General features: G+C 38.4%; 1 protein-coding gene across 1 annotated transcript in view; it reads left to right on the top strand.

Annotated features, from left to right (window-relative positions):
- Orc3 (origin recognition complex subunit 3) overlaps positions 1–26,466 on the top strand; it is a 105,541-nt gene that overhangs the window by 48,071 nt on the left and 31,004 nt on the right. The window contains exons 10-12 of the mRNA XM_067146956.2: positions 13,368–13,679; positions 15,105–15,341; positions 23,021–23,208. Of these exons, the coding sequence (XP_067003057.2) occupies positions 13,368–13,679; positions 15,105–15,341; positions 23,021–23,208 (737 nt within the window). The remainder of the gene's footprint in view (positions 1–13,367; positions 13,680–15,104; positions 15,342–23,020; positions 23,209–26,466) is intronic.

The raw sequence follows: 26,466 nt of genomic DNA on the forward strand, positions 1-26,466 counted from the left end.
AATAACGTAAATGTTTCCACCTTTTCAATACAATATATTCACAAAATTACAAAATTATACGGTACTAGTTTCGACCCATCTAGGGGTCATCATCAGCCGTATTGGAGCAAAGATCATTTGTGGCAAAAAAAAAAAAAAAAAAAAAAAAAAAAAAAAAAAAAAAAAAAATTGTCTTAGCTATTGAATGGTGAGATGGTGACCCCAGTCTAGAGAGCCAGGAATAATGGCCGAGAGGATTCATCACACTGGCCATTCGTCACCTCGTAATCTACAGGCCTTCGCGCTGAGCAGCGGTCGCTTGGTAGGCGAAGGCCCATTGAGGCTGTAGTTTGGTTTGGTTTATGTTTGTTTGTAAGATTATAATTATACATATTTCATTTTTGTAATGTTTAGCCAAATTGTTAATGGTTTTCATTCGTTTTTGGATTTTACGTTTTTCCATTTTGTACTTTTTTTATTGTGGTCCCTCCAAGAACGGACGTTCAAGGTTCCACTGTACATATTGTGTTCTGTGGTGCTGTGGTTCTGGGTGGGATCGGTGGTTGTCATTGTGGTGTACTGATTGATAATATTCTCTACAATTTCTATATTTTAATTATGGAAATTCTTCCCATAGTACTTAGGTGAGATTTGGGTCCTTGATTATCACTATCTTGTTCATTTTTATTGTTTAGTGTTGATTGTACATCTTCAAGATCTCCAAAGAGATATAGTACATGACACGACAACTCCACCTAGAGAATAATCACCCCAACCTTCAAATCAGCTGGATGTGCTGGTAGAAAACTTCACGAATATATCAGTTTCATATTAAGAAGTGACCTAACCTTAGACAAGCATTACACGTGTTTATCTGGAAGTCGTTTGCTCCCGCGAGAGTGAAAGACTTCTTTATCAGGAATCTTAAATTATGCGCTTTTGCAACTGTATATTTTAGATTATTTTTATAATATTTGCTGATACATGTCAGGAGTGTATACACAGGGCCCTTAGTTAGGCTTAACACAACGATTTGGAATGAAAAAGAAAAAGAAAGTATTTGCTGCAAAGCACGATTTCCATGATAATGTTCTTTTCAGAAGTTTGTTGATACAGTGAAACCTCAATTATCCGTTCCCGGAAACTACGTTTTCCTGCATTATTTGTTCTATTATGTGGTCCCACGAACATCCTAATTAAATCATGTTGTAAAATTCCCGTGTTATCCACTCCTAGAAGAAACTATTTCCCAGATCAACCGTCCAGAAATTTCAGTCCCATCAATGCTAAATCCTCAATCAAGCATTTTTCAAGATAATGTTATCTCATGAAAGGATGGCTACAACATACCTATGGATTTTGACGAAAACGTCCCGTCATTGCGATAATTAGCGTTCGGTGGTGAACTTGCTTAAGGGACTATCTTAGTATTGTATTCAGCTGGTATTATTTAGGGAATCATTGAAAATCATAAAGCAGAGTGGCCACAACAATTGGAAGGAGACAGAGTGTATTTCGACAGCTCTAGTGGTTGTAAGTTTTGTGAAACAGCATTTTTCTCATTACTGGGTGATATAGCTGAAATTAAAACTATTTTTTGCTTGCATGCAGTTGTTGATTTTATATTGATTTATATTTAATTGGGTGGTAGTGTGAGAAGAAAGCAGCTTACCGGCCGACGAGAACAATGCACTTGGCCCTGGAAACTGTATAGCAACTTTGCCGGGTTGAACATCAATTGGGCGTTCCCTGCTGTACAGTAAGTAGGTGTTTGTTGTTTTGTCAGTTGTTTAAAACCTTTATTGTACCAGCGCTCGATGTAATGACTAGAAAATACGTAGTATATTTCATATTTTGCCATAAGTTCTGGTTTATGAGAAGGACCTCTTTGTTTCGTTAGTGATTAATGCATCAGTGCCCTTCTCAGAATTATTTGGAAACTTACTTTCCTTAGAAGTAGAGAAGAAGTCATTGTTTCTTCAAAATGTCTCACTTCTATCTGAACAACGAGAATCGCGGGCAAAATGAAAGATACTGTGAGAATCTTCACTGCTCGATTCTGAAAGGAATGTAAAACTTGGGTGTTTATCCTACATCGTTGAATTTTCCCGGGCAGGAAAAGTTTAAACCCCTACAGTATGTGCCGAAAAATCCTTTACTCTTTGTCAGACTCCGTAGCTGAATGATAAGCGTGTTGGTTTTTGGATCCCGGGTTTGGTTATTGGCCATGTCATTGAAATTTATCTTCACTTACATTCACTAAAAGGCGCAACCAAGGGATGATGACATTAAAACCATGCGATTACTTGTACCACTATATGTGGAACATCATGGGACGACGTTACTTATGACTACTGTCTAGAAAAAAGTATAGACACCAGAGTTAATTTGTTAATAAAAAGTTTATCCTTTGTCGCACACCGAAACAAACTACATCAAAATTTATTCTATTTAATTACATGGAGTAGAAATTTTTTTCGTACCCATTTAAAATGTTAACGCAGGTTGAAAAAAAAAAGTGCTGGTATTTTTTCCATAGGTGATAGGGCTTATTCAAAGTGTATCATCCCTTCATGATGTCAATAGTAAAGGTGGGATGCGTTGATCTTCTGAAACGTTTTATATTTAAAGTTCTGGGTGATGTTGGAAAGTACCACTCTTCGTCATGTAGCATGTTATTACCTTATTCTACTTTCTCATTGTACATCACAACACATTCATTGCGAAGTAGCTCTACATAACTCATAGCTGATACAGAGCAGTGAGAGGTCAGTTGGCGCGGCAAATAGGCCAACTGGGCAACAGCGCTCAGTGGATACGCTGCTTCCTTCTCTCAAAACCGCCAATTAAATACAAATCAATATGAAACAATTGCATGCAGGCAAAATGCACTTTTAATTTTAGCCCGACATGGTCATGAGCTTCATAACAAGCCACATTTTTTTTTTTTTTTGCGGCTATGATCACCCAGTAATGAGAAAATGTTGTTTCACAAAGTTTAAAACAATCTTTTTAACAAATGTCAGATGAAATAAAAACTTGGTATATAGATCAACAATAAGTTACTTTAAGATGTATTAAAGTTTGGTGCCGGGCTGTGTGGCTCAGACGGTTGAGGCGCTGGCCTTCTGACCCCAACTTGGCAGGTTCGATCCTGGCTCAGTCCGCTGGTATTTGAAGGTGCTCAAATACGTCAGCCTCATGTCGTTAGATTTACTGGCATGTAAAAGAAATCCTGCGGGACTAAATTCCGGCACCTCGGCGTCTCCGAAAACCGTAAAAGAGTAGTTAGTGGGACGTGAAACAAATAACATTATTATTATTATTATTATTATTAAAGTTTGGTAACGGTCAGATCAATACTTTTAAAGTTATGAATTTTAAAACTCAGCATTCCGTTGGAAAGTGGAAAAAATACCGGCATTTTTTTTGTTCATTCAACCTGCGTTAAAATTTTAACTGGGTGCGATCAAAATTTCTACTCCACGTAATTAAACATAGAATAAAATAAGCTAAATTTTCGTGTAGTTTTTTTCTGTGTGGGACAAAGGATAAACTTTTTATTAACGTATTAACTCGGGTGTGTCTACTTTTTTCCACGACAGTAGTACAACCTTGCGAGGAAAAACACGGGTCTACATTACATACGAACAGTACCATTATGTGAAGAACACTACGAGTCTGGGTGTTGCTTGTGATAACTATCATCGTGTACATTCCACCGGTCGTTTCCACTGTGTTCAGAATGGGTCTGCGTTACTTATGAGTAGTACCACTTTATGAGAAACACCATGGGTCTATGTTGCCTGTGATTGGCACCACTATGCGAAAAAAACCACAGGTTTGGCTGGCGCCCATGATAAGTAGCACTATGTGATGAAAAACCAGGCTTGCATTGCCTTAGAGTAATACCATTATGTGAGGAACACTGTGGATTTGTGTTGCCTGTGGGTGTTACCATAATGTGTGATACACTGTCTGTCTACATTACCTATGATTAGTACCACTATGTGAGCAACACTATGAGTATACGTGGCCTGTGATTAGTTCCACTGAGTGAGAAACACCATGGGTCTGCGTTGCTTGTGAGTAGTACCCTTATGTGCAAAACACCATAGGTTTGTGTTACCAGTGATTGGTGCCATTGTGTGTCATACCATAGTTCTACATCACCTGTGATTAGTACCACCATGCGAGAAACACCATGAGTCTACGTTACCTGTGATTTGTACCACTATAGGTGGAACACCATGGTTCTGCTTTACCAGTGATTATTACCATTATGAGGGTCTGGTGACCTGGATTTTTGGACCCCTTTAGTTTAATATCCCAGTACGTAAGGCATTGTGAATTGGATCCATTCATTCTTTCTGTTTCACGATCATTTTTTCATCATCATTCATTTTAGATTCTATTGTCTGACTCCTTGGCTGAATGGTCAGCTTTGAGATCTTCGGTTCAGAGGGTCACGGGTTCGATTCCCGGCCGGGTCGGGGATTTTAATCGCGTGACATTAATTCTTCTGGCTCAGGGACTGGTTGTTTTTGTTTGCCCCCCCCCCCCCATAGGGTTGGCGTCAGGAAAGGCATTCGGTCTAAAACAGGGCCAAATCCACATATGCGACACAGTTTGCACTCGCGACCCTACAAGGTGTGTGGGAAAAGCGGTAGAGGAAGATTCGTTTTAGATTCTATTCATTGGCTAGATTTTGAAAATTTAATTTTAATTTAGTTCACCTTGTACCATTAGGGGCCAATGACTTAGCTGTTAGGCCCCTTTAAACGAGAAACATCATCACTAATGCAAGATATCATTGGAATGCCATGACCAATAATTTGAACCACCATTCCTGAATTTACAAAGAAGTTGGGATATGATAAACACCTGTTGAATTCTTGACTCTTTGATTCTGTCGTGTTCATCAGACAAGCATGACATCTTATTCTTTAGAAAAAGGAAGCAGGCTCATAGCCTAAGGCTATGTGGGCACACATGGATAATATGTCATTTAAAATCACAGTCAGCTTACAACTTGGTGGGAAGATATGCGATTTGCATAAGAGCATATATGGAACAGATGTGGACGTTTATGGCCATTATGCTTTTAAGTTGCCCTAAAGGCCCACGCTCACACCTAGCATAAAGGAGATGCGGCACGTAGGCAGAAAAATATTCTTTTACTCTGCAAGAGATGTTGTGGCTTAAACTTGCGCTACTGGAGGGGAGACGCACCACACCGAAGAGGAAGAAATTGCTTGGCAAGAATATTTCTTCTGCTCCTCCCGCCAGAATTTAACTTTGGTAATGGAAAATGAGTGGCAAGGGGAAGATGAAGAAGAAGCAGAAAGTGATCCAGGCATCAGCCTTGACTCTCCAGCCCAGAATGAGGTACAGACAGTGTTGAAGCAGATGAAAAATGGGTAGGCACCAGGTTTGGACAACATTTCAGCAGAAATACTGAAAGCAGACCCAGATACTACAATCAGATTGCTGCACCCACTGCTGGAGAAGATATGGAAAGAGGAGAAACTACTGACTGACTGACTGGAAGAAGGAGTTGATACAGTAGAACCTCGATAATTCGAAATCGGTTAATTCAAAATCCCACGTAATTCGAAGAAGCTCTCGTTCCCGGAAACATGAGATACCGTTTTGCATGTTATTTAAATTGTTTAATTCGAAATACGGATAATTCGTAATTCGAAGTACAATGTCGGCCCCATTACCGAAATTCAGACTTTTAATTCGAAACTGCCTTTACATTTTAAAACAATAGTATGTTAGAGTAATTTCAACTCGAAATTTATCCGCGTCATAATAGAACGCGTGTTCCGGAACGTGGAGGGGTACGGTAGCTTTCCGCACTTACTCACTTCGGTGGGTCTACAGGGCGCTTCATGATTGCCAAGTTGAATGAAATCAGAATTCTTTTGTATTCAACCTTTTCAGGAACGCCGTAATATCACGCAACGGGCAGTGTGCGGGAAAACAGAATGCGCGAACACTGGCGATGCCGACAGTTGACGAAAAAGCGTGGCTCATATAATAAATTCGTAGGCACCGAACAATACTGTCATTGCCGATGAAACTGCATTGCTTTCTTTTAATGCGAGCCCAAGGAGAAAGTGCCAGCCGAAGAATCGTTCGAGGGTCGGGGATGGGGGTCATTGTAGTGCGTTGCAATTGCAATGCACATGGAAGCGAGAAACTTTATCCCCTCGTCATATAAAAGTTCGATAAGCTACGTTTTAAGGGCGTCGGGCACTTTCCATCCCAGTACAAAGCATCTAAAAATGCAAACAGTACAGATATCCAAAAAATAATGAATTTGCACAGGGGAACCATGCATTTGCACAGGGGAACCAGCATAATTTATCCTCGTCTTTGAATTGTGATTTTTTTTCTTTCGTTGCGTGAGGTTATGTTCGTCAGTGATTTATCCAAGTGCATTATTTGAACATTGTAAATGCACCTTGTTGGATACATTTCGGAAATAGTTTTTCTATGGCATTGGAAAGGTTTAAACTGTGAATCGAGGTGATTGCATGTATTAATGGGTCTTAGAATACTTTGTGACGCGGCAAGTGTTTACATTTCTGAAGTACGAAAAAAGTGCCATGGCGGGAAATTGTACAAGGATAGAGTCATAGGAAAGTTTGATTTTAAGGGCATCGGGTACTTTCTGTGTAAATACAAGGCATCTAAAATGCATACAGTATAGTACTCCAATGAATAAAGCACTTGTACATGGGAGCCAGCATAGATTTCTCCTCGTCTTTGAATCGTGCTTTTTTTTTCTATCTTTCGTTGCGTGAGGTTATATTTGCAGTGAGATATGCAAGTGCATTATTTGAATACTGTAAATGCACCCTTTTTTTTTGGATACATTTTGGAAATAGTTCTTTTTTCATGGCATTTGAAAGGTATAAACTGTGAATCAAGGTTAACTGCATGCAGTAACGTTCTTAGAATATTTCGTAACGCGGCAAGGGTTGGTACTTCTGAATTGCAAATTGGCGGTTAATTCGAAATCACGTAATTCGAAGTCCGATTTTTGAGTCCCAACGACTTCGAATTAACGAGGTTTTACTGTATTCAAGTTATCGGAAAAAGGGTATACAACAAACTGCAACAACTGGAGGGGTGTCACCTTCCTCTCCATTACAAACAAAGTGCCATCGATTGTCATCCTGAATCATGTAAAGGATTCTGTAGAAAGAAGACTTTGAAAGGAATGGGCGGGATTTTGGCAATATCGCAGCTGTGTGGATTTCATCGATACACCCCGAATCATCGTAGAGCATAGTGTGGAATGGTGGAATACCCTCTGCCTCGCATTCGTTGATTTTGAGAAAGCCTTCGATTCTGTAAATCAAAGAATCATGTGGAAGACCCTCGAGGAATACAGAATTCCATCAAAGATCATCAAGATCATGGAAGTATAGTTACAACAGATGGGGGAGCAAAGGAAGATATTCAAAACCATACCAGAAGGCAAATGACGCATTTGTCCAGCTCTGACTCATGTGGAAGAATAGAAACATCTCCAGGAAGTCTAAGGGCCACCTCTTCAACAGCAATGTAAAATCAATTCTTCTATACAGCTGTGAAACATGGGAAGTTACAAAACAGTTCAACAACCAGCTGCAGATGTTCATTAATATATTTCTACATCGCATAACAGGTGTGAGGTGGCTAGACATAATCTCAAATGAAGATCTTTGGACCATGACCAGTTAGCAGCCGATTGACATCCAGATCAAGTAGAGGAAATGGCACTGGATGGGGGTACACATTAAGGAAGCCAGATGATGCTGAGAGGGTGGCGCTGGTCTGGAACCGTCAAGGCACCAGAAAGTGAGGTTGGCCCAAGAAGACCTGGAAGAGGACGATCGAAAAGGAAATCGCAGAGGTGGACAAGACCTGGAGTGAAGTTAAGGAACCATACTGTGTGGAGAAATTTTGCCAAGGCCCTATGCTCCAGAGGGAGCAATAGGAAATACGTGAAGTCAGTGTTCGTAAAATATTCGAATGTTTTTGCAACCATGTTGAGTCCATTCCTGAGAGACATTTGAACAGTAGTTCAGTAGCGATAGCTTAAGTTAAGTTTATGTTTGATAAGTTATTACTTTTAGTTAAAAATTGCATTGTTATTTAAAATTATGTGTAATAACAGTACCACTTAAGTTTTAGTACATTAGTAGGACTAGACATATGATGGAGAAAAGATGGGAGTTAGGAAAAGACATAATGATGACATTTATTGACATTGAGAAAGCTTATGACAGTGTGCCCAGACAGTTGGTATGAGACACATTAAGGAAAAAACAAGTTTACAGAGTAGAAGTGCAAATGATAAAAGCTATGTACAAAAATTGTGTTAGTAGTGTGAAGACTAGTGTAGGGAAAACAAAATGGTTTAAAGTTGAAACTGGTATCTGACAGGGAAGTATACTATCCCCCATACTGTTCATCATAGTCATGGATGTAATTCATAAGAACATTAAACAGAGATTGGGAAGACAGGCAAAAAAAGCCATGTTGTTTGCAGATGATATAGTGATATGGGGTGAGGATGAAATGAAAATGCAAATGCAAGTAGATGTATGGAATCAAGAGAGAGAAAAATTTGGGATGAAAGTAAGCACAGAGAAAAGTAAAACGATAGTGATGACAAGGGGAAGGAAGGAAGAGGAAAGATAAAACTGAATGGTAAAATTCTGGAAGTGATTAAAAGTTTCAAGTACTTGGGAAGTGTGATCGCAGAAGATGGAAAGATAACCGAGGAAATTGGGAAAAGAATACAACAAGCAAACAGCTTCTACCAGAGTGTAATGGGTATTTTGTGGAACCAAGATGTCCCGAAGAATGTAAGAAAGTATTATATTCAACCTATTATGAACCCATACTAACCTATGCAGCTGGATCGTGGACTACAACAAAATGAGAGGAGAGTACAATACAGGCAGCAAAGATGAAATTCCTAAGAGGTATCAAGGGCAAGACCAGAAAGGATAGAATTAGAAATGAACAGATAAGGAAAAGGACAGGAATCTTGAAATTTCAAGGCAGGATAGAAACAACAAAGCTTAAGTGGTATGGGCATATGATGAGAATGGGAGAAGAGAGTGTGCCAAATAAAGCTTTTTCAGAGAAGTTAACTGGAAAGAGACCACGAGGAAGACGCCGAAAGAGGTGGACAGATTCAGTGTGGGAGTGCATAGAGAAGAGGGGAGAAAAAACCGGAAGATGTACTTAAATAGGAGAAGAGTGGTGGAGAGACAGGCAGCGATGGAAGTCCTTGATTCACAACCCGACCTGGGAAGTTGGAAACTGGAAATAATGAAGATGATGATGAGCAGGACTAGACATTGTTAATTTTATTATAATGAAAATTGAATGTATGTTTTCATGTTACGTATGCCACTATGGTTTTGTAATAAATAGAACATAGAACATTATGAACTGTTAAATATTCCAAGTAATTAACCTGCCTTAAATATACAACCAGTTGTAGGGTCACTGATATGGGTTCACAAAATATTGTAAAATGCTTATTTCAATGTTCTTCAACAAGTTGAAATAGCTGTTGAAATTTCACAACGCTCGTTCAAACACTTTCAATTTCTCTTCATGGTGCAGCTGTGATTGAAACAATGTAGAAAATTCACCATTTACATTTCTAGTTAAATTATTGTGAACCCAAAATCTCCAATTTTGCCTTTGTTCTTCCCTTTCAGATTTCCAGCCAACAGAGTAATAGTTAAAATGTGATCTATTAGTTGTGTTCAGCTGCGCCAACGCTTCGCGCACAACTGACTGACAGGTTTTAATGAACAGTTGTCCAAATCTTTATTCCAATAAATACACCTTCGATAATTAAAAGTCAGCCTTGTTATAAGTATAGTCAATACTGACTTTTTATAAATATCAGACTACAGTGGTTAAGTTAATTAACTCAACTGTTCAAATGGTGAGGCGCACTTCCGGTAGGAGAAATTCTTCCTTGAATTTCCTCTCTCTGGGTCTTTCTTCAGGTAGGTGTGAGTGGACCTTGAGAGTGTAGGGCGATTTTCAAGACACTGTTCAATTGATGACATCTTCAAAAGAGCTTTTACGTCTATTGATATCCCTTCTATCCTGGAACCGAGTGGCATTAGTTATACAGATGGTAAATGCCCTAAAGGTCTGACTTTAGTTCCGTGTAGCAAGGGCAGACCTCTCCTGTGGGATGCCATATGTGTAGATACTTTAGCACCATTTCATCTAAAAACGGAGGGGGAAATGAAGGTCTATCTAGCTTCAGTACCAGTTAAATAAAGTCTAATTATCTTTATTTAATGTTGGGACTAGTTTCGACCCTGTTGTTTGGGTCGTCTTCGGCCTTAATCACAAAAAGGAAGAAAAAAAAAATATCATGTTACATGCAATACAATCACCAATAATACACTAAAATTGACATGTCTTAGACTTGTTTATATAATATGCTTATGATAACCTGAGAGTCGTAGTTGAATTGCAGTTGTTTATATATACATCTGGAGTTAAATGGGGGTATCTTGTCCTTGTGTGGAATAAAGTCTTGAAGTAAAATATTACATTAGAATGAAAACACAATCATAATTAACCTTTCAAGTGGTAATGACGGAATAAATCGTCATAGCCGCATGGCTTCCTAAGTGGCCAAGACGGAATATTTCGTCATTACATTGTAAATATCTTTCGGTGATGGGTATGACAGCTTATTCCGTCGTATGGTCCGAGATTGCTTTCCTTTATGCGTGTATGTTAGTTTCGAGGTTTGTCTACAACAGCAGCACTCTCCTAAAACCACGTGACCGGGCGAAATGCTTTCATTTCACGCGCAGCTGGCGGCCAGTCAGTACCAGTCGCCAGGCTGCTGAGAGTGGTAGATAGTTCATTATGGCAGGTGCAAGCGGAGCTCGGAAACGTCTGCGAGAAGAAGAACTGTTTCATTTATTACACTGTGACAATTCAGAGAGTGATTTGTCATCTGATAGTGAGACTAATGTTGAAATGTCAGGAGATAGCGAGTGCAATGGTGAAAGCAACTCAAGTGAACGTGATGGTAGCACTAGCAGTGATATTCTGCCCGATGTATGGACAAAGATAGGATCTGAACGGCCGAGATTTACATTTACGGCGCAACCTGTACTGAATGTACAAATTGAAGACGTAAATAATCCGCTAGAATATTTTCAGTTGTTTATCACGCCTGAATTGCGGAACTAATAAGTAGGGAAACCTTATAAAATACTTGACTGCACAAGAGTATGTTATTGTAGGTTTCCTGTTGCTTTCCTGTTGCCTCACATGGCACTGTAATCATGTTAACAGCTTGAAAGTTAGACTGTTTTTTACATCTGATGAAAATACCTGACCAATTAAAAGTATCTCACCGTAAGTTCCCGTTGCTTTCCTCAGTGAGCCAGACACCTTGCCCTTCGTACCATGATCATTTTTGATAGCTTGATACATATTCTGTACTTTTGAACCTGATAAAAATACTATACTTCGCAAGAGTATCACACGATATGTTACTTCCCAGTACCTTATGGAAAATGTGCCACTGTGTTAGTAGCTCCTCGAAAGAAATGTACTGCTTGACAGGTTAAAAAAAGGAAATTAAAATAACACACTAAAAGCTTTTTCCAATATTACATAGATATTATAATGTCTTTTGATATATTTATAAGCCTTGCTTTAGTGTCGATATTAGGTGTTTGACATATAAGTGGTGGATGTGTTGGTCCACAAATTATGTTTAGTAGCTAAGGCATACTGCTAGCAATTTGCTGTGATGTTCGTCAATACGGAACACAATCAAATTTATTACGTATGGACCGTTTCATCTGCCTCACACTTCTAAGGCTGCAGCTTCTGCAATGGATTGGCCATGCACATTAAAAGGACAAAATACAGGGCAGTGACGGACAACTACATCTTCTTGGTGTTCGCAATCGAAATGTTGAGAACATTATGTCAAGAGGATAAAAAGCATATTATCTGGAATTACTGGAGATCCCTTCTTCAACAGAATTCCTGAGGTAGGAGGTAGGAATTGCTATCCAGCAAGGTAATGCTGCCAGTGTCTGAAAATTTCTATCAATTTTTCTTATATAACTGGCATTACATTTTTCACACTTTCATTTTTATACTGCGGAATCCAAGTAATCTGTCGTATTCATAACATTGGAAATGCATCGTAAAAATATCAATATACATTCGTTGTGCTTCCAACTGGACAACCGCCTGAGCAGCAAGAACATACATGACAGCCTTACGAAGAACATTTCTGGAGCATCATTTTTGCTTGGTTTGTTGATGTACTGTGGCCAGCCTATTCACCTGATCTATCAGAATGTGATTTTTATCTGTGCAGATTCCTCAAGCATAAGCTAACAAGCCAGGGAACATCTAGGAGCTCAAAACCATTACTGAGCGAGTTAGCCGCCATGTTTAGGGCGCATAGCTGGGAGAGATGGTGGGTTTTAATCCCACTGTTGGCAACCCTGGAGATGGTTTTCCATGGTTGCCCATTTTTACACCAGGCATATGCTGGGGCTGTACCTTATGGATGGTCATGGCCACTTCCTTCCCACACCTAGCCCTTTCTTGTCCCATTGTCGCCTTAAAACATGTCTATGTTGGTGTGACGTACAGCCAATTGTAAAAAAAAAATCCCTGCATTGCCAAAAACTTTTGATGTGTTCGTGTGACAACAAACCGTTGGCAAAACAAATAACATTTGCTCCAAAATTGAGTCAATGACAAAAGACAATTTACATAAGGTTATTGCAAGCATGTGTGAACATGCCAAATCTTGCATTGCCGACAGTGGTGGCAAGCTGAAGAACGTCATTTGCGAAAAGTAATGCGTAAATAATGGTATGAAATGCTCTTTCAAACAGTGCATATTAATAATATGAGTTCTAATGTATCATGCTGAAATATGTTTCAAATGGGTCATTGTTTCTACTGCACCCAGTATACATGACCCACATGTACTGTGCTCAAGCCTATTATGATATTAAGTAGGTTCATTACTAACTCACAACATAACTCGGTTTGTGCTGATGTACTGGCAGTGTACACATTAGACTTCAGTCATGATGTATTCAGAATCTAAATAGAAAGTGACCTCAGTTGCACATTCTTACATTCAATTAGAGTTAATGCCCTATCGAAAAAATAGTGTATGTATTTTTGTATTCTCATTTTAATCAATTGATGAATCCTCCTCCTCCTCCTTCCAGTCCCCAGCATTGTGATCTCTTAGGACATTTCTTTGTATAAGAAAATTAGAATGAAGGTAATGTTGGCTCTAAATTTTCTTTTAGAGATTTTGTAGCATGTTTTGATTTCAGATGCGTGAGCTGTACGGCCTTGCAGTGTCTGCTCCTATAGTCAGTAGCTCAGAGTTCCGAGAAAGTTTTCAACTTCTAGGATTCCAGTCCAAAGAGGAGCTGTTGGCTAAGCTTGATACTGTAGATCACATGCTGAATTCCAAAACAGGAGATCAACATACAGTTCTCTCCAATTTCAGATCAAAACTATCTGAATATCGTTGTAAGATCCAAAATTTGGGTCATGAGACTGTGTCGTCTTCTCCTCGTTCTAGCCCTAGAAAACTCGACATTTCAGCAAATGGAAAAATGAATAGATATCAGTTCAAGGATGTAAGTGATCTTTTTTCTACATTCTAAAAAATGCTAATTATGCTTATTTAATTTACAAAACATAGGAATATATTCTTGAATAAGTGTAGTAAATTTTCAGCTTTTTTTTACAATGCAGTTACTTTGTTTATAAGGCTTTATTTTGGTTATTATTTCATGTGTGTGAATATCTCTGTAAGTACATCATCCTTCCATTTTTAAAGGGAAGAGTGAATTTATTCTATAGAATGAGTCAATATGACCATTATATTTCCCATGGTGATATTCACACGCATTTTATTGCATTAGAGGGAACATTTTGAAGGAAGGCTGAAAGAGTCTGGTGATTTACTAGCGTCAGTGAAACATCATTATCATCATCATCATTATTATTAGGCTGCTTTTTTTACTTCAAGTAAATTTCAGTTTTGTTAGTAATACATGGATCATTCTTATGAAATACAGGCACAAATGCAGTAAAATCTCGATGTAACGATACTGGGTGGACCGGAGAAAAATATTGTTGCACAGAGAGTTATTGTTATATTGAGGATTTAACCATAATTCTTTCTCATTTTGACAGGTGTATAGGTAAATATCCTACAATTGAACTACGAGTACATTAATTACCTCACTATTGGTAACATTTAATTCCAACAAAGACTAGATTTGAGAACATAAAACACAAAAAATAAACAAAAATTTAAACTTGAATAGCTTATCTCGTGTTCAGTTGGCAACACTATACTGTACTCTGTTATTTACTATGTAACTTGTTTTTCATATTAGCAAAGATCTACAGTATTAACAGCATTATATTGTTGTTAGCACCATTCAGCACTACTGCAAACATCAGAAATGACAGTTTGTTTCATATTCTTTACAGGCAAGAAAGCACATAAAGATCTTGTTGTGCCAAGAGTCACCAAATGATTCTCCAGAACACAACCAAAACTCTAAAGAAAATTCATGACCACCTTACAGAATGCAATATCTCCTACTGGAAATAAACAATGCTTTCTGCTCTTCAAATGAGGCAGCTTGTTTTTTTACTCTTTCTTGATTCACATTATCGTAGTACTGGGAGGAAAGCATGTCAGCGGGTTCTGAAAAAGCTATTGTAATAGTGAGATTTATCATTTTCGAGTGTATCGCTAAATAGAAATGAATTTTACATTGAATGATTGGAATTAATGCCAGGACCAGAATATTTTATAATTGTAGAGGTCATTATCGTTGTATCAGTAATCGTTGTATGGAGATTTCACTGTACTTGCTTTTCATTCAGCAAACATTAGCTTAGCATCGATTTTAGTAAGTGAATGCGATAAGCTATTAAATAATCTCTCTTCATTCAAGAATGGGATAGAAAATTATTTATTTTATCAAGTTATCACCTTTCTTGGAATGTACTTTGTACCCTAACTGCCATTTTCTCATTTTCAGAAACTGTTGGAACTATCAAAACATCAAAAGCCATTATCGTCATTTGAATTGACCCGCAAAGATTTGCTGGATTATCTGTCTGAAGAAGCCTTTCCAAAGTTGTTAAGTCCTCCAACAGCTATGCCTATGGCTGAGATACTGTTCTTCGACAAAGTGTCAAGTATTCGAAATCACATAGTAGGTGCCCCAAGAGCAGCCATTCACACAGCTCTCAATGATCCACAGTTCTATCTTGAAGTGAGTAAAATCAGATATTAGTTTTAAGATTTGTAGAAAATGTAGTTGAAATACAAAAAGTAATTGGAGATAAGACTACCTTAACCATTTATTTACTCAGTAGCATTACCGGTTTTAATTTGGGGTGTCAGTATGTTTCCTGTAAGGTTGTTAATGCCAGTTCTTGGTATGATTAATGCAATATTTTGTTATAAATTTTACTAAGTATCAGTTTTAATAATTACTGAACTACTTCAGTGAAGAACTAAATTTCTTAACTCTATAATCTATATACAGGAGTTGGTTTTCAATGACTGGTGTAAAGAATGTGCCGGGCTGAGTGGCTCAGTCAGTTGAGGTGCTGGCCTTCTGACCCCAATTTGGCAGGTTCAATCCTGGTTCAGCCCGGTGTTAATTGAAGGTGCTCAAATATGTTAGCCTCGTGCTGGTAGATTTGGTGGCATATAAAAGAACTCCTGCGGGTCAACATTCCGGCACCTTGACATCTCCAAAAAGTGTCAAAATTAGTTCTTCTTTGAGTAATTCAGTCTAATGACTGATTTGCCGCTGTGATGAGTCTTCTCCACCTGGGTTGATCCTGTGCGTCTGCATAGCTCCTGCATCCTGAGTTCACAAGAAATGTCATCATGAATGTTTTTCTTGGTCTTCCACGAGGGCATTTTCCTGGTATTTTACCTTCCAAAATTTCCATCAACACATTCTTATGTCGAAGCCTATGTGCCATCCAAGAAAGTTGTTTCTTCCTAATCTGACTCAACAGCTGTCTCTTTTCCTAGACAGTGTTCATTACCTCAGTGTTGTTCTTCTTCTCCACCCAACTTATCCATTGCAGCCGACACCAACACCATGTCTCAAAGGTTTCTATCCTCTTAACCCTTGAACTGGCAACTGTCGAATATTTGAAATGTTCGTATTCTTCTTGTAATTTCCTCATCTCTTCAACAGATGTCATGACAGTCAACTTCTTGTCATTTTAAATGTCCCCAGCAGCCGCGAGCTCAGTTTCATTCATAGTTACAACCTCTCTGGCCGTAATTTCACAGAAATAAATAAATGCAGTTTTCCGATGATCTGTTTTAGCGCCATTTCTGTAGTGTTTGTAAACAAACCTTCACAGGCTCTGCTTTGCTATCCTATTTAATTTAATTTTGTAGTTTTCCATTCAATGCGAGTTATTTACTTCTGTATATATATTACTTGATTGATTATGAACATTTTTAGTACAGTGTGTGTCTAGATATGGAGTCTTCATTACGGAAAATTAGAAATGAAGTAGTGTGAAATTTGTTGGAAGATGAAAGTTACGGATTTGACTTTGAGGTTATTGAGAATGAACTGACAGATTCAGAGTCAGATTTGGAATGTTTATCAGTTATTTCTTTGTATCAAATATCAGAAAGTGATGATGAACCTCCCATAAAGCACCCTATCATAACGTGATTTAAGGTCGTGACTCCAAATGATTGCATGCCAATACATTTTCCCTAATATTTTCAAGAATATACCTCTCAGCGTGATGAAACTTTTGCTGGTGGATTACATATACTTTATTGACAATCCACATATCTCAGTTTGTTTTGTTCTAGGTTTGTGTACGTGTGATCAAAAATGTTATTATTATTATTTTGAATTTAGGAATTACATTTTTTGAACAGGCTGTACATTTTCTAGTCAAAATACTTTTATGCACTTTTGTGTTATCTTCGCAACAATCCTCAGTGTATTCGCTTTACGTAGAAATGTAAAACTTTGTAGATTTATTTCAAACCTTGCAGATATTTTGTAGTTTTTTTTAGACAAGTGAAAGCTGCCAAATATGGCTGCCACCACAAGATTTAACATTGTCGGTTCTAGGGTTAATATCACTCTTAGTTAACGTCCAGGGGACGTAAAAAGAATAACATTATTATTGTAACAGCTTTCACCAGTATATTAGTTGGCTCTATGAGGAGAGTATGTGTTGAGAAAATTGATGGTGTGAAAACTGAGGAGGGAGAAGACTAGTGCTGCCAACTCTAGTATTTTTCTTGTACTGGTGTTATAACATTGTCCTGAATTTCATGTGTGTCACAGATGGATCATATTTGCTTATGTACCAAGATGGCTTTCCAGTTGATCGATATCTTATCTCATCCTAATATCCCAAAAGAAGACATTTCTTAATTCTCTTTAAATAATAACTAGTGGAACTGTCTTGATATGCCTGTCACAGTCATATTGTTTTACCTGCCCTTTTCAGTAGTTTTATGAACATTTAATACTGGTAGTATAGTTTATAACACTTCTTTCCGTACAATATTCCCTGTGCTATGACGATTGGGGCGTATCTGGATCTTGACATTTTTCAGACAATCTTTCCCGAGATAGTGCAACATACAAATTGGCCATGGCTGAATACTGCTTCAGATAAGTAGACTACCCACTTCTTCAAGAGTTTGTCCCTGTGCTTTGTAACGGTCATTCAGAAGGCTAGTCGACTTGGTACCCTCCTGTTTGTATGTACGTAGACTGTATTCTCTTAACAGTAAGTTATTAGGAACGTTCTGGCCATCTCTTGAGTATATTTAGAAGCTGGAGAAGGTCGGAGAATCAAAGACTATCTAGCAGAGAATAGTATTCTTCCATCATCAGAGGAAGTATATACAGTACTCTCTGACTTCACAGGTAGCAATCAAACATGGCTGCTTGCAATGACATTACTTTTTTTGCGTCGCACCGACACAGGTAGGTCTTATGGTGACAATGGGACAGGAAAGGGCTAGGAGTGGGAAAAAAGTGGCCGTAGCCTTAATTAAGGTGCAGCCTGAGCATTTGCCTGGTGTGAAAATGGGAAACCACGGAAAACCATCTTCAGGGCTGCCGATAGTGGGGTTCGAACCTACTATCTCCCGAATACAATGACATTACTAAGGATGAAAATCACATGTATCAGAATATTAATGAAGGTGTTAGTCGTTTAGCAACCTGCTAAGTACAGAATGTAATGTGGGTTAGGTAAGCCTTCACCTGCAATTGTTGGAGTGATCATTTAATGACTTGATTTTGTGATTACTCAAAGCTGGATGAACTTTCAAACCTATCAGTCTCTCATGATTCACCAGCAGGTAATTCCGGAGAGAATAAAACAAAAGTAAAGCAAATCGGTCCAGTAGAAGGGACAGACAGGATTTACCAAATCTGTTTTTAGTAAACTCTTTTAATATATAGATAATAATAATAATAATAGAAAACAAATCTCATTCTTAGGACATCTACTCAGGACACCAGAAAACAGGATCACCAGGAGAATTCTTGAAAAATTGTGAAACAGTAAGAGCAACATTAGATGGATTACAGAAATCAAGGAAGATACGAGGGAACTACAAATTACAATAGAAGATTTAAAAAACAAAACAGACTTCAGCTAGAAAATAAAGGATTATTGGGCCAATAGAAGAACTCAAGATACAGTACCAAGAATAAAGCAGCAGCTTTATTATTATTATTAAATTTATTAGTGTATCTTATATGAGTGTAGGACTAGTTTCCTTGCTTCCTCTGTGTTGTTTAATTAGTGATCCCAACCTCTTTATTTGTTCGCGGAATGGTCTAAGCGCTTTCATCCGTGTTTGTTGGGACACAGAAACTCACGTGTGGGTATGGAGGAAAATGACAAGAATGAGCTGGACTGAGAGAAAAACAAATTTAGAAGTACTAAGAGGAAACACAGCACCTTCATCACCAATATATTTGAAGGCAAAGTACTAGGGAAGAAAAGAAGAGGCCGGCCTGAGAAAAAATACTTGAAAGATACCAAGGAAATAGAATTTCAAATTTAATCTAGTCTTAGCAACCTTTTAAATAAACCACACTACCCCACAAGTATGACTGAAATACCATTTACATCATCAAAATAAAAATATGAGGGTAATAAATTATAATAGTTGAAAATCTAAGGTTATTTACATTAAATTAATTAATAAATCCAAACTCTTATTAAGTTACATTTATGTGGCACCAAGACAATAATAATGAGATGCTATGAGGTCATAAGATGACTGTCTCACAGCAATTCCCCAAGACAATGAGCGAATGCTCTTGGAATCTTAATTGGTCGGGATAATTGATAAGAGCTGACAATAGGTCCTTTACATCCTCGACCAATCAGGAAAGCTTAATATGTCGTAATGGTTGCTCGACAATGAAAGAATTTAGTTTAAATTTTTAGAAAATGCATATAATAATAACTGTGTCCTTGAAAAACTCATCTGAGAGTAGCGCAAAGAATTGAATAATCCAGGAGTTCAAATCGCAGTCAGGCTAAGGTGCAAAAGCCAAAATTTTGATGTGGATTGCCTAGCCTTTGCAGACGATCTTGCAATATTTTTTTCCCGTTTCCTTAAACACAGCCATGGAACAGGTTTTTCAGCTTAAAGCATAAGCAGTGAAGGCAGGTCTATAGATTTCGTTTCAGAAAAGAAATTGTTTAACTACGATCAAGCGGGCACCCAGAGAGCTCCCAGTGAGACAAAATTGTACGAGTAGATAAGTTCAAGTATCTGGGAGAACTGATAACACCAAACTTGTCAGAGAAAGAATCGTTTACATTACGGATGAACAAAATGGAAAGCGACGTACCATTTAACCAACAAGAGAAGGTCCATATCTTTCAAAGCAAAGCTGAGGCATTACTGCAATGTCATCTGTCCAGACGTCTTACACGTTTCAGAATGTCTTGCAGTGAATAAAAAAAGGCTTGATTGAGAAACTGGAGGCCTAAGAAAGGAAGATTTTGAGAAAGATCTAAGGTCCTGTCAAAGACAATGGGGGAGTACAGAAGACGACATAATAACGAACTATACACCCACATAGAGAAGATTACCGATACTATCCGGCATGTGACACGAATGCACCAAACAAGACTGACCAACTGCATCATTACCTTCTTTCAGCAGAAGAAAACCAAAGGAGCTTGGTTCATTGAGGTGGATAGAGACCTCGAAGAAGTGGGAATCACACATCCAGGAGCGTGTCCCACTTAAGAAGAGACTTCAAGCGTTCCAGGGTTTGCAAGACAAGCCATAATTAAAAACAGGAAAGGCATGGATGCAGAAGAGGAAAGAACGACACCGAAAACGTTTGTGGAAGTACTGGCGGACGTCAAAGCCAGAAGTGGCCAGTTGAAATAACATGGTACAAAGTTGGCCGATGAATGAATGATATAAGCTTTCTCATATCACACACCAAGACCTTTTGATGGAACACATTTCAATACAAGGAAATAATTAAGAATATTAAATCCATTTCCAAGGTTCGATTTCAATTATTTCATGTTAAACAGTAGTCCTTGGTCAAAATTTTCATGAACACATTCCAAAATAAAATGTGTTTTGAACACTTACAGTCTTAATCCATATTTGTTTACATCATCTTCATGTTTTTGTTGACATAATTTACTTCCTTGTTGAAATTACATATCATTACTACCAAGACGGTAGTAATTGATCACCGGGTGAGTTGGCCATACAGTTAGGGGCTCACAGCTGTGAACTTGCATCCGGGATATAGTGGGTTTCAGTCCCACTGTCGGCAGCCCTGAAGGTGGTTTTCCGTGCTTTCCTTCCCATTCCTAGGCCTTTCCTGTCCCATCATCGCCGCAAGACCTATCTGTGACGGTGCAACGCAAAGCAAAAAAAAAGGTAACTGATCATAGAACTGATCTTCTGATGACACAGAGCATAGTTCTCTGTGAAACGTAAAGAATTTCACCATATCTTCTTGACACTGCATAAGCCCAAAAGCCTATACATTATTATTATTATTATTATTATTATTATTATTATTATTATTATTATTATTATTATTATTATTATTGTTGTTGTTGTTGTTGTTGTTGTTATTGTTGTTGTTGTTGTTGTTGTTGTTGTTGTTGTTGTCGTCGTCGTCGTCGTTGTTGTTGTTGTTGTTGTTGTTGTTGTTGTTATTATTGGCATAAGGCAACAAGTTATATACATATATACAAGTACACAATATTTATAAATATACACAGACCGGAAACATGTTTCTTTGGAGCAAGATTTGGTTATATTAGAATGTCCAGTTGGGTGATCCACTGTATGACTCCCTCTGTTGGTTCCAAAAAGTCACTGGGACTACCTGTGTAGGAACGTCGTACACATTTACTTCCAATAGGGGCGATCGTCTGCCGAGAGGTACCAGTCGCACTCTGGTGATGGAAATATATTTTCACTTATAAAGGGCATCCCTCCATCGTCCATGATTTGTTCTCACCTGATTCAGAGTGGTCCGAAGCTTACGCCGTAGATGATTCCCACCAGGAAGATGTTCACCAGAAAAGATGTTGTGTAGGGAACTGCCTGTGGCAACTTTCCAGCAACTTCTCCATTCTTCTAAAGGGTAAAAATTCCCATCGGCCAATGTGACAGCATAATGCAAAGATGGATGACGTGACTCGTTTTCTTGAGAACTTTAATATCATCCAAAACAAGCATTTGAGGGTTCATTTCAATCTTCTTTTGCTCACAAATGAGAGCATTTGATCTTAAATCAGGCAGCATTATATCTGACAGAATTGGGAGCCAATAAAGGTGTGTGGACTGGATAGTACCAGATATTAACCACATGTTAGCATTCAGTTGAGTATCATTGAGTTTTGTATACGGGCTATTCAGACAAACTTGTGCACAGTACTCAGCAAGGAGATAACCAGACCCAAAGCAGAAGATCTTAAAATCTATGCTAGAGCCACACAATTTCTGAAAGCTTTTTGGACAGATTCATAAGATGTTTGTAAGATAGTGTGCGATGAAGTGTAATGCCCAAATATTTTGGATACCAGCTGTGCCGAAGTTGACGATGCCAAAAACGAATGTGAAGTTTAGTGGCACCTTGGCGATTATTCAGATGAAAACATGGCACTGCTGTTTTGTTAGGGTTAGGATTCAGTCGCCAGAGTTCATAACATGTTGTTTGTTTCCTTTTCTGAATCATGAAGTGTTTATCTGACAAAATTTTAATTAAAAGCTCACACAGAGCCTCCGTGGCTTAGGTGGCAGCTCACCAGCCTCTCACTGCTGGGTTCGATGGTTCAAATCCCAGTCACTCCATGTGAGGCAAAGTGGAAGTAGGACAGGTTTTTCTCTGGGTACTCCAGTTTTTCCTGTCATCTTTCATTCCAGCAATGCTCTCCAATATTGTTTCACCTGTCAGTCGTTAATCATTGACCCATGGAGTGTGACAGGCTTTGGCAATTGGCACAGTTCCTATCCTCCTGCTAGATGGGAGCTTCATTTATTCCATTCCTGACCAAGCCGAATGATGAAACAGGCTTTGGATTTTCAATAGGTCACCCAACAGTTTTGATATCCCTACCATCTGGTAGATTAAAACAAAATACACAGGTAATGACATCAGATCAAAGTATCTTCACATGTTAGCTGAGGTATAGTAGTAGTAGTAGTAGTAGTAGTAGTAGTAGTAGTAGTAGTAGTAGTAGTAGTAGTTTCAAATTTTTTGTCAGTTTTTATATTCTTAAAAGCTTCTTGTTATAATTCTCATTATGTTGTTGAACAAGATATTACATTTCTTGCTTTAGATCAAATTCATGTCACTTAGAAGAATTATTTTTGAGTAAGACATTTCATGTGTCTAATTCACTCTTTTTTATTTTTTAAATCTAGTGTGACTGCTGTAAGTTGACTCACGAGGGCAGCCTCCTTCCGTCCATGCCCGATATCAGCATTGCCTACAAGCTGTACCTGGAATGTGGCCGCTTTATTAATTTGTATGATTGGCTGCAAGCTTTTGTAGCTGTAGTGTGTCCTGATGAATCAGAAAAAGATCAAAAAAAGGTTGATCCTCATGTACAGTATCCTTTTGCAAACAGATATAATATGACATAATATGGTTTTTGTATGACTCGAAATCTACAGGTAAGTTGACCAGTTGAGTTTATGAGCGAGTTGAGAGTAAAAGAACGCATAGTGAACTTTGGAGATGAAGAAATGAACAGAGTATCTATTTGAAGTAAAATCTAAAATCTATACTTAATATTATAAAGAGAGAAACTTTGTTTGTTTGTGTGTTTGTTTGTGTGTTTGTTTGTTTGTTTGTTTGTTTGTTTGTGGAGGGTAGTAGTCTCAGGAACCACTCAACTCATTTTGGTTGACCAATAGCTTTTTTCCTTCATATTATTACAGGCTGGGTACAAAGTTATTCACCTAAGATGTTACCATTCTAATCCATTGAAGATATAATTTTTTTGGTCATATTTTGAAATTATATTAAGGACCTCACGAAACCTGCTACTTTTTCTCTCCCTACCGAACGAGATGGTCATGTGGTTAGGGGCGCGCAGCTATGAACTTGCATCCAGGAGATAGTGGGTTCGAATCCCACTGTCAGCTGCCCTGAAGATGGTTTTCCGTGGTTTCCCATTTTCACACCAGGCAAATGCTGGGGCTGTACCTTAATTAAGGCCACGGCCGCTTCCTTCCAACTCCTAGGCCTTTCCTATCCCATCGTCGCCATAAGACCTATCTGTGTCGGTGCGACGTAAAGCCCCTAGCAAAAAAAAAAAAAAAAAAAAAAAAAAAAAAAGTAGTCTCAGGAACCACTCAACTCATTTTGGTTGACCAATAGCTTTTTTCCTTCATATTATTACAGGCTGGGTACAAAGTTATTCACCTAAGATGTTACCATTCTAATCCATTGAAGATATAATTTTTTTGGTCATATTTTGAAATTATATTAAGGACCTCACGAAACCTGCTACTTTTTCTCTCCCTACCGAACGAGATGGTCATGTGGTTAGGGGCGCGCAGCTATGAACTTGCATCCAGGAGATAGTGGGTTCGAATCCCACTGTCAGCTGCCCTGAAGATGGTTTTCCGTGGTTTCCAATTTTCACGCCAGGCAAATGCTGGGGCCGTACCTTAATTAAGGCCATGGCCGCTTCCTTCCCACTCCTAGGCCTTTCCTGTCCCATCAACGCCACAAGACCTATCTGTGTCGGTGCGACATAAAGCAAATTCTAAAAAAAATTCTAAGCTACTTTTTCCATGAGATTTTTAGTGACGGAGATATTGGTGCCAACTGTGGTTTTTAAATGTAAGTATAGTGGTACCTTGATAATCTGTTCCCAGAAACTACGTTTTCCCAAATTATTTGTTCAAATTTTGTGGTCCTGTGAGCATCCTAATTGAGTCATATTTTGCAAATCCTGCATTATCTGTTCCTCGATGAAACAGTTTCTTGCATCAGCCACCCGGAATTTTCAGTCCCATCGGTGCTAAATCCTTGATCAAGCTCTTTTCAAGAAACAGTATCTCACAAAATGATGGCTATGACGTACCTATGGATCTTGGCATTAACGTCAAGGCATTGCAGTAATTAGAGCAAGTACTGTACTTGGAAAGCAATCGGCAGTGAACCTGCATAAGGGACCATCTTAGCATCGCCTTCGGCTGGTATTATTTAGGGAAACCTCGGAAATCATAAAGCAGGGTGTGGCTGCAACAATTGGAAGGAGACAGAGCATATCCCGACAGTGCTACTTGAAAACGGAACGAGTTTCGTCCCATACTGTAAAACATGCTTTCCATCTGAGGTTAGATGTTTATTTTAGACTTTTTTCAATTATATCGTTGGACAGGTTTTGTGAACTTCTCTCCGGGCACTGTAAGTCTCTGGGCTTTCAGACAGGAATCAAAATTGCTCCTTCCTAAGACGAATCTAGTATTTTAACTCTTTCGCTGCGCAAGTCGACTTTTGTCGACTTACTTCCCTATAGCATTCGCTGCGGTAATCGACTTTTGTCGACTTGTCACTTTCCTGCTATAATTTCTGCGCGCTTCTTCACTAAAGGCCCATTTAATAATACAAACATCTACTGTATAGTCATGTATTCACTATGTACTAAACATTGTTTGAAAACTTTGCCGCCAGTGCTGGACCTATGTTTATTTGTTATCTTTCGCCCGCCCACCAATATCCCTGTCAGCTGTCTGGCCGATAGCAGGCTTCACTCAGTAGCTATGAGCGCGCGGAACAACATTACTAATGGAAGTGAAGAAATCTTCTATCTTTTAGTTGCTGATTCTGATTCAGACTGCTCGGTAAATTTGCACAATGAAACAAGTGATGATGTGCATAGTGATTGTTCGGAAGAAAGTGCCAACGAGGAGGATCTTCATTTTTTATCGGTTTGGCAGGATATTTGTTATGACATTGAAACTGCACTAATGAAAGAATATTGTACAATAAGCTTTAAAAGAGGGCAATTAGTGCTCCTGACTTCAGAAATTCTGTCATAATGGGACTTCTACGAGAGTATCAGCGAAGTCCGCCAGCGAAACGAGGAAGAACTTCCGATTACATACCTCAAGCACGCCTGACGGAGAGGCATTTTCTTGGGGAGCAGCATGACAAGAGTCACAAACATAATTCTGTTGCTTGTTCCATATTACCAGAAAAATGTTCAAAGAAAAGAAAGGGACTGTGCAAGAGAAACCAGACAGTATTTTTTGTAAGAATTGCCCAGGACAGCCTGCAATGTGTCCAGGTCCATGTTTGGAGATGTATCACAGTAATGTATGTTTCAAGGTCAAATGTCACTGCTAGTTTGCCAAAGTTGAGTTAAAAATTGTGCAATGGTGTTGAATGTCACTGACCTTGAAAAAAAAAAAGTTTAAGTTCATTTGGAAAATACGAAAAAAATTACATTTTTTGTAAGTGTTCTGTTGAAAAATAGCGCAGCGAAAGAGTTAATATGATCAGACATAATTATGTTCTTGGGACAGATGTTGCACCTTACAAATATGAAGCAATGAGAAGTTTTGTGGAATTGCCTGTTACTGTTTTGGTCCTAATTTAAGATGGATTTTTATGTTTTTGTTTTTATGTTGAAATGTCCTCGTAAAAACCAGTCATTTTATATGCGCATCGTACCATTTAACAAGTTTGTATCATTTCCCACTCGCACTGGCTTGTGCAGCGAGTGCCTCAGCACGCTTTCTAGCTGAGCTGAAGGTCATGAATAAACCAAAATTTATGGAGTGTTGATTATTTTCTTCTCTTTCCCATTTGCTTTTGATTAGTGATGGGCGGAATTGAATATAATGCATTT

Source organism: Anabrus simplex, chromosome 1, assembly GCF_040414725.1.
Source record: "Anabrus simplex isolate iqAnaSimp1 chromosome 1, ASM4041472v1, whole genome shotgun sequence".
Taxonomy (NCBI): domain Eukaryota; kingdom Metazoa; phylum Arthropoda; class Insecta; order Orthoptera; family Tettigoniidae; genus Anabrus; species Anabrus simplex.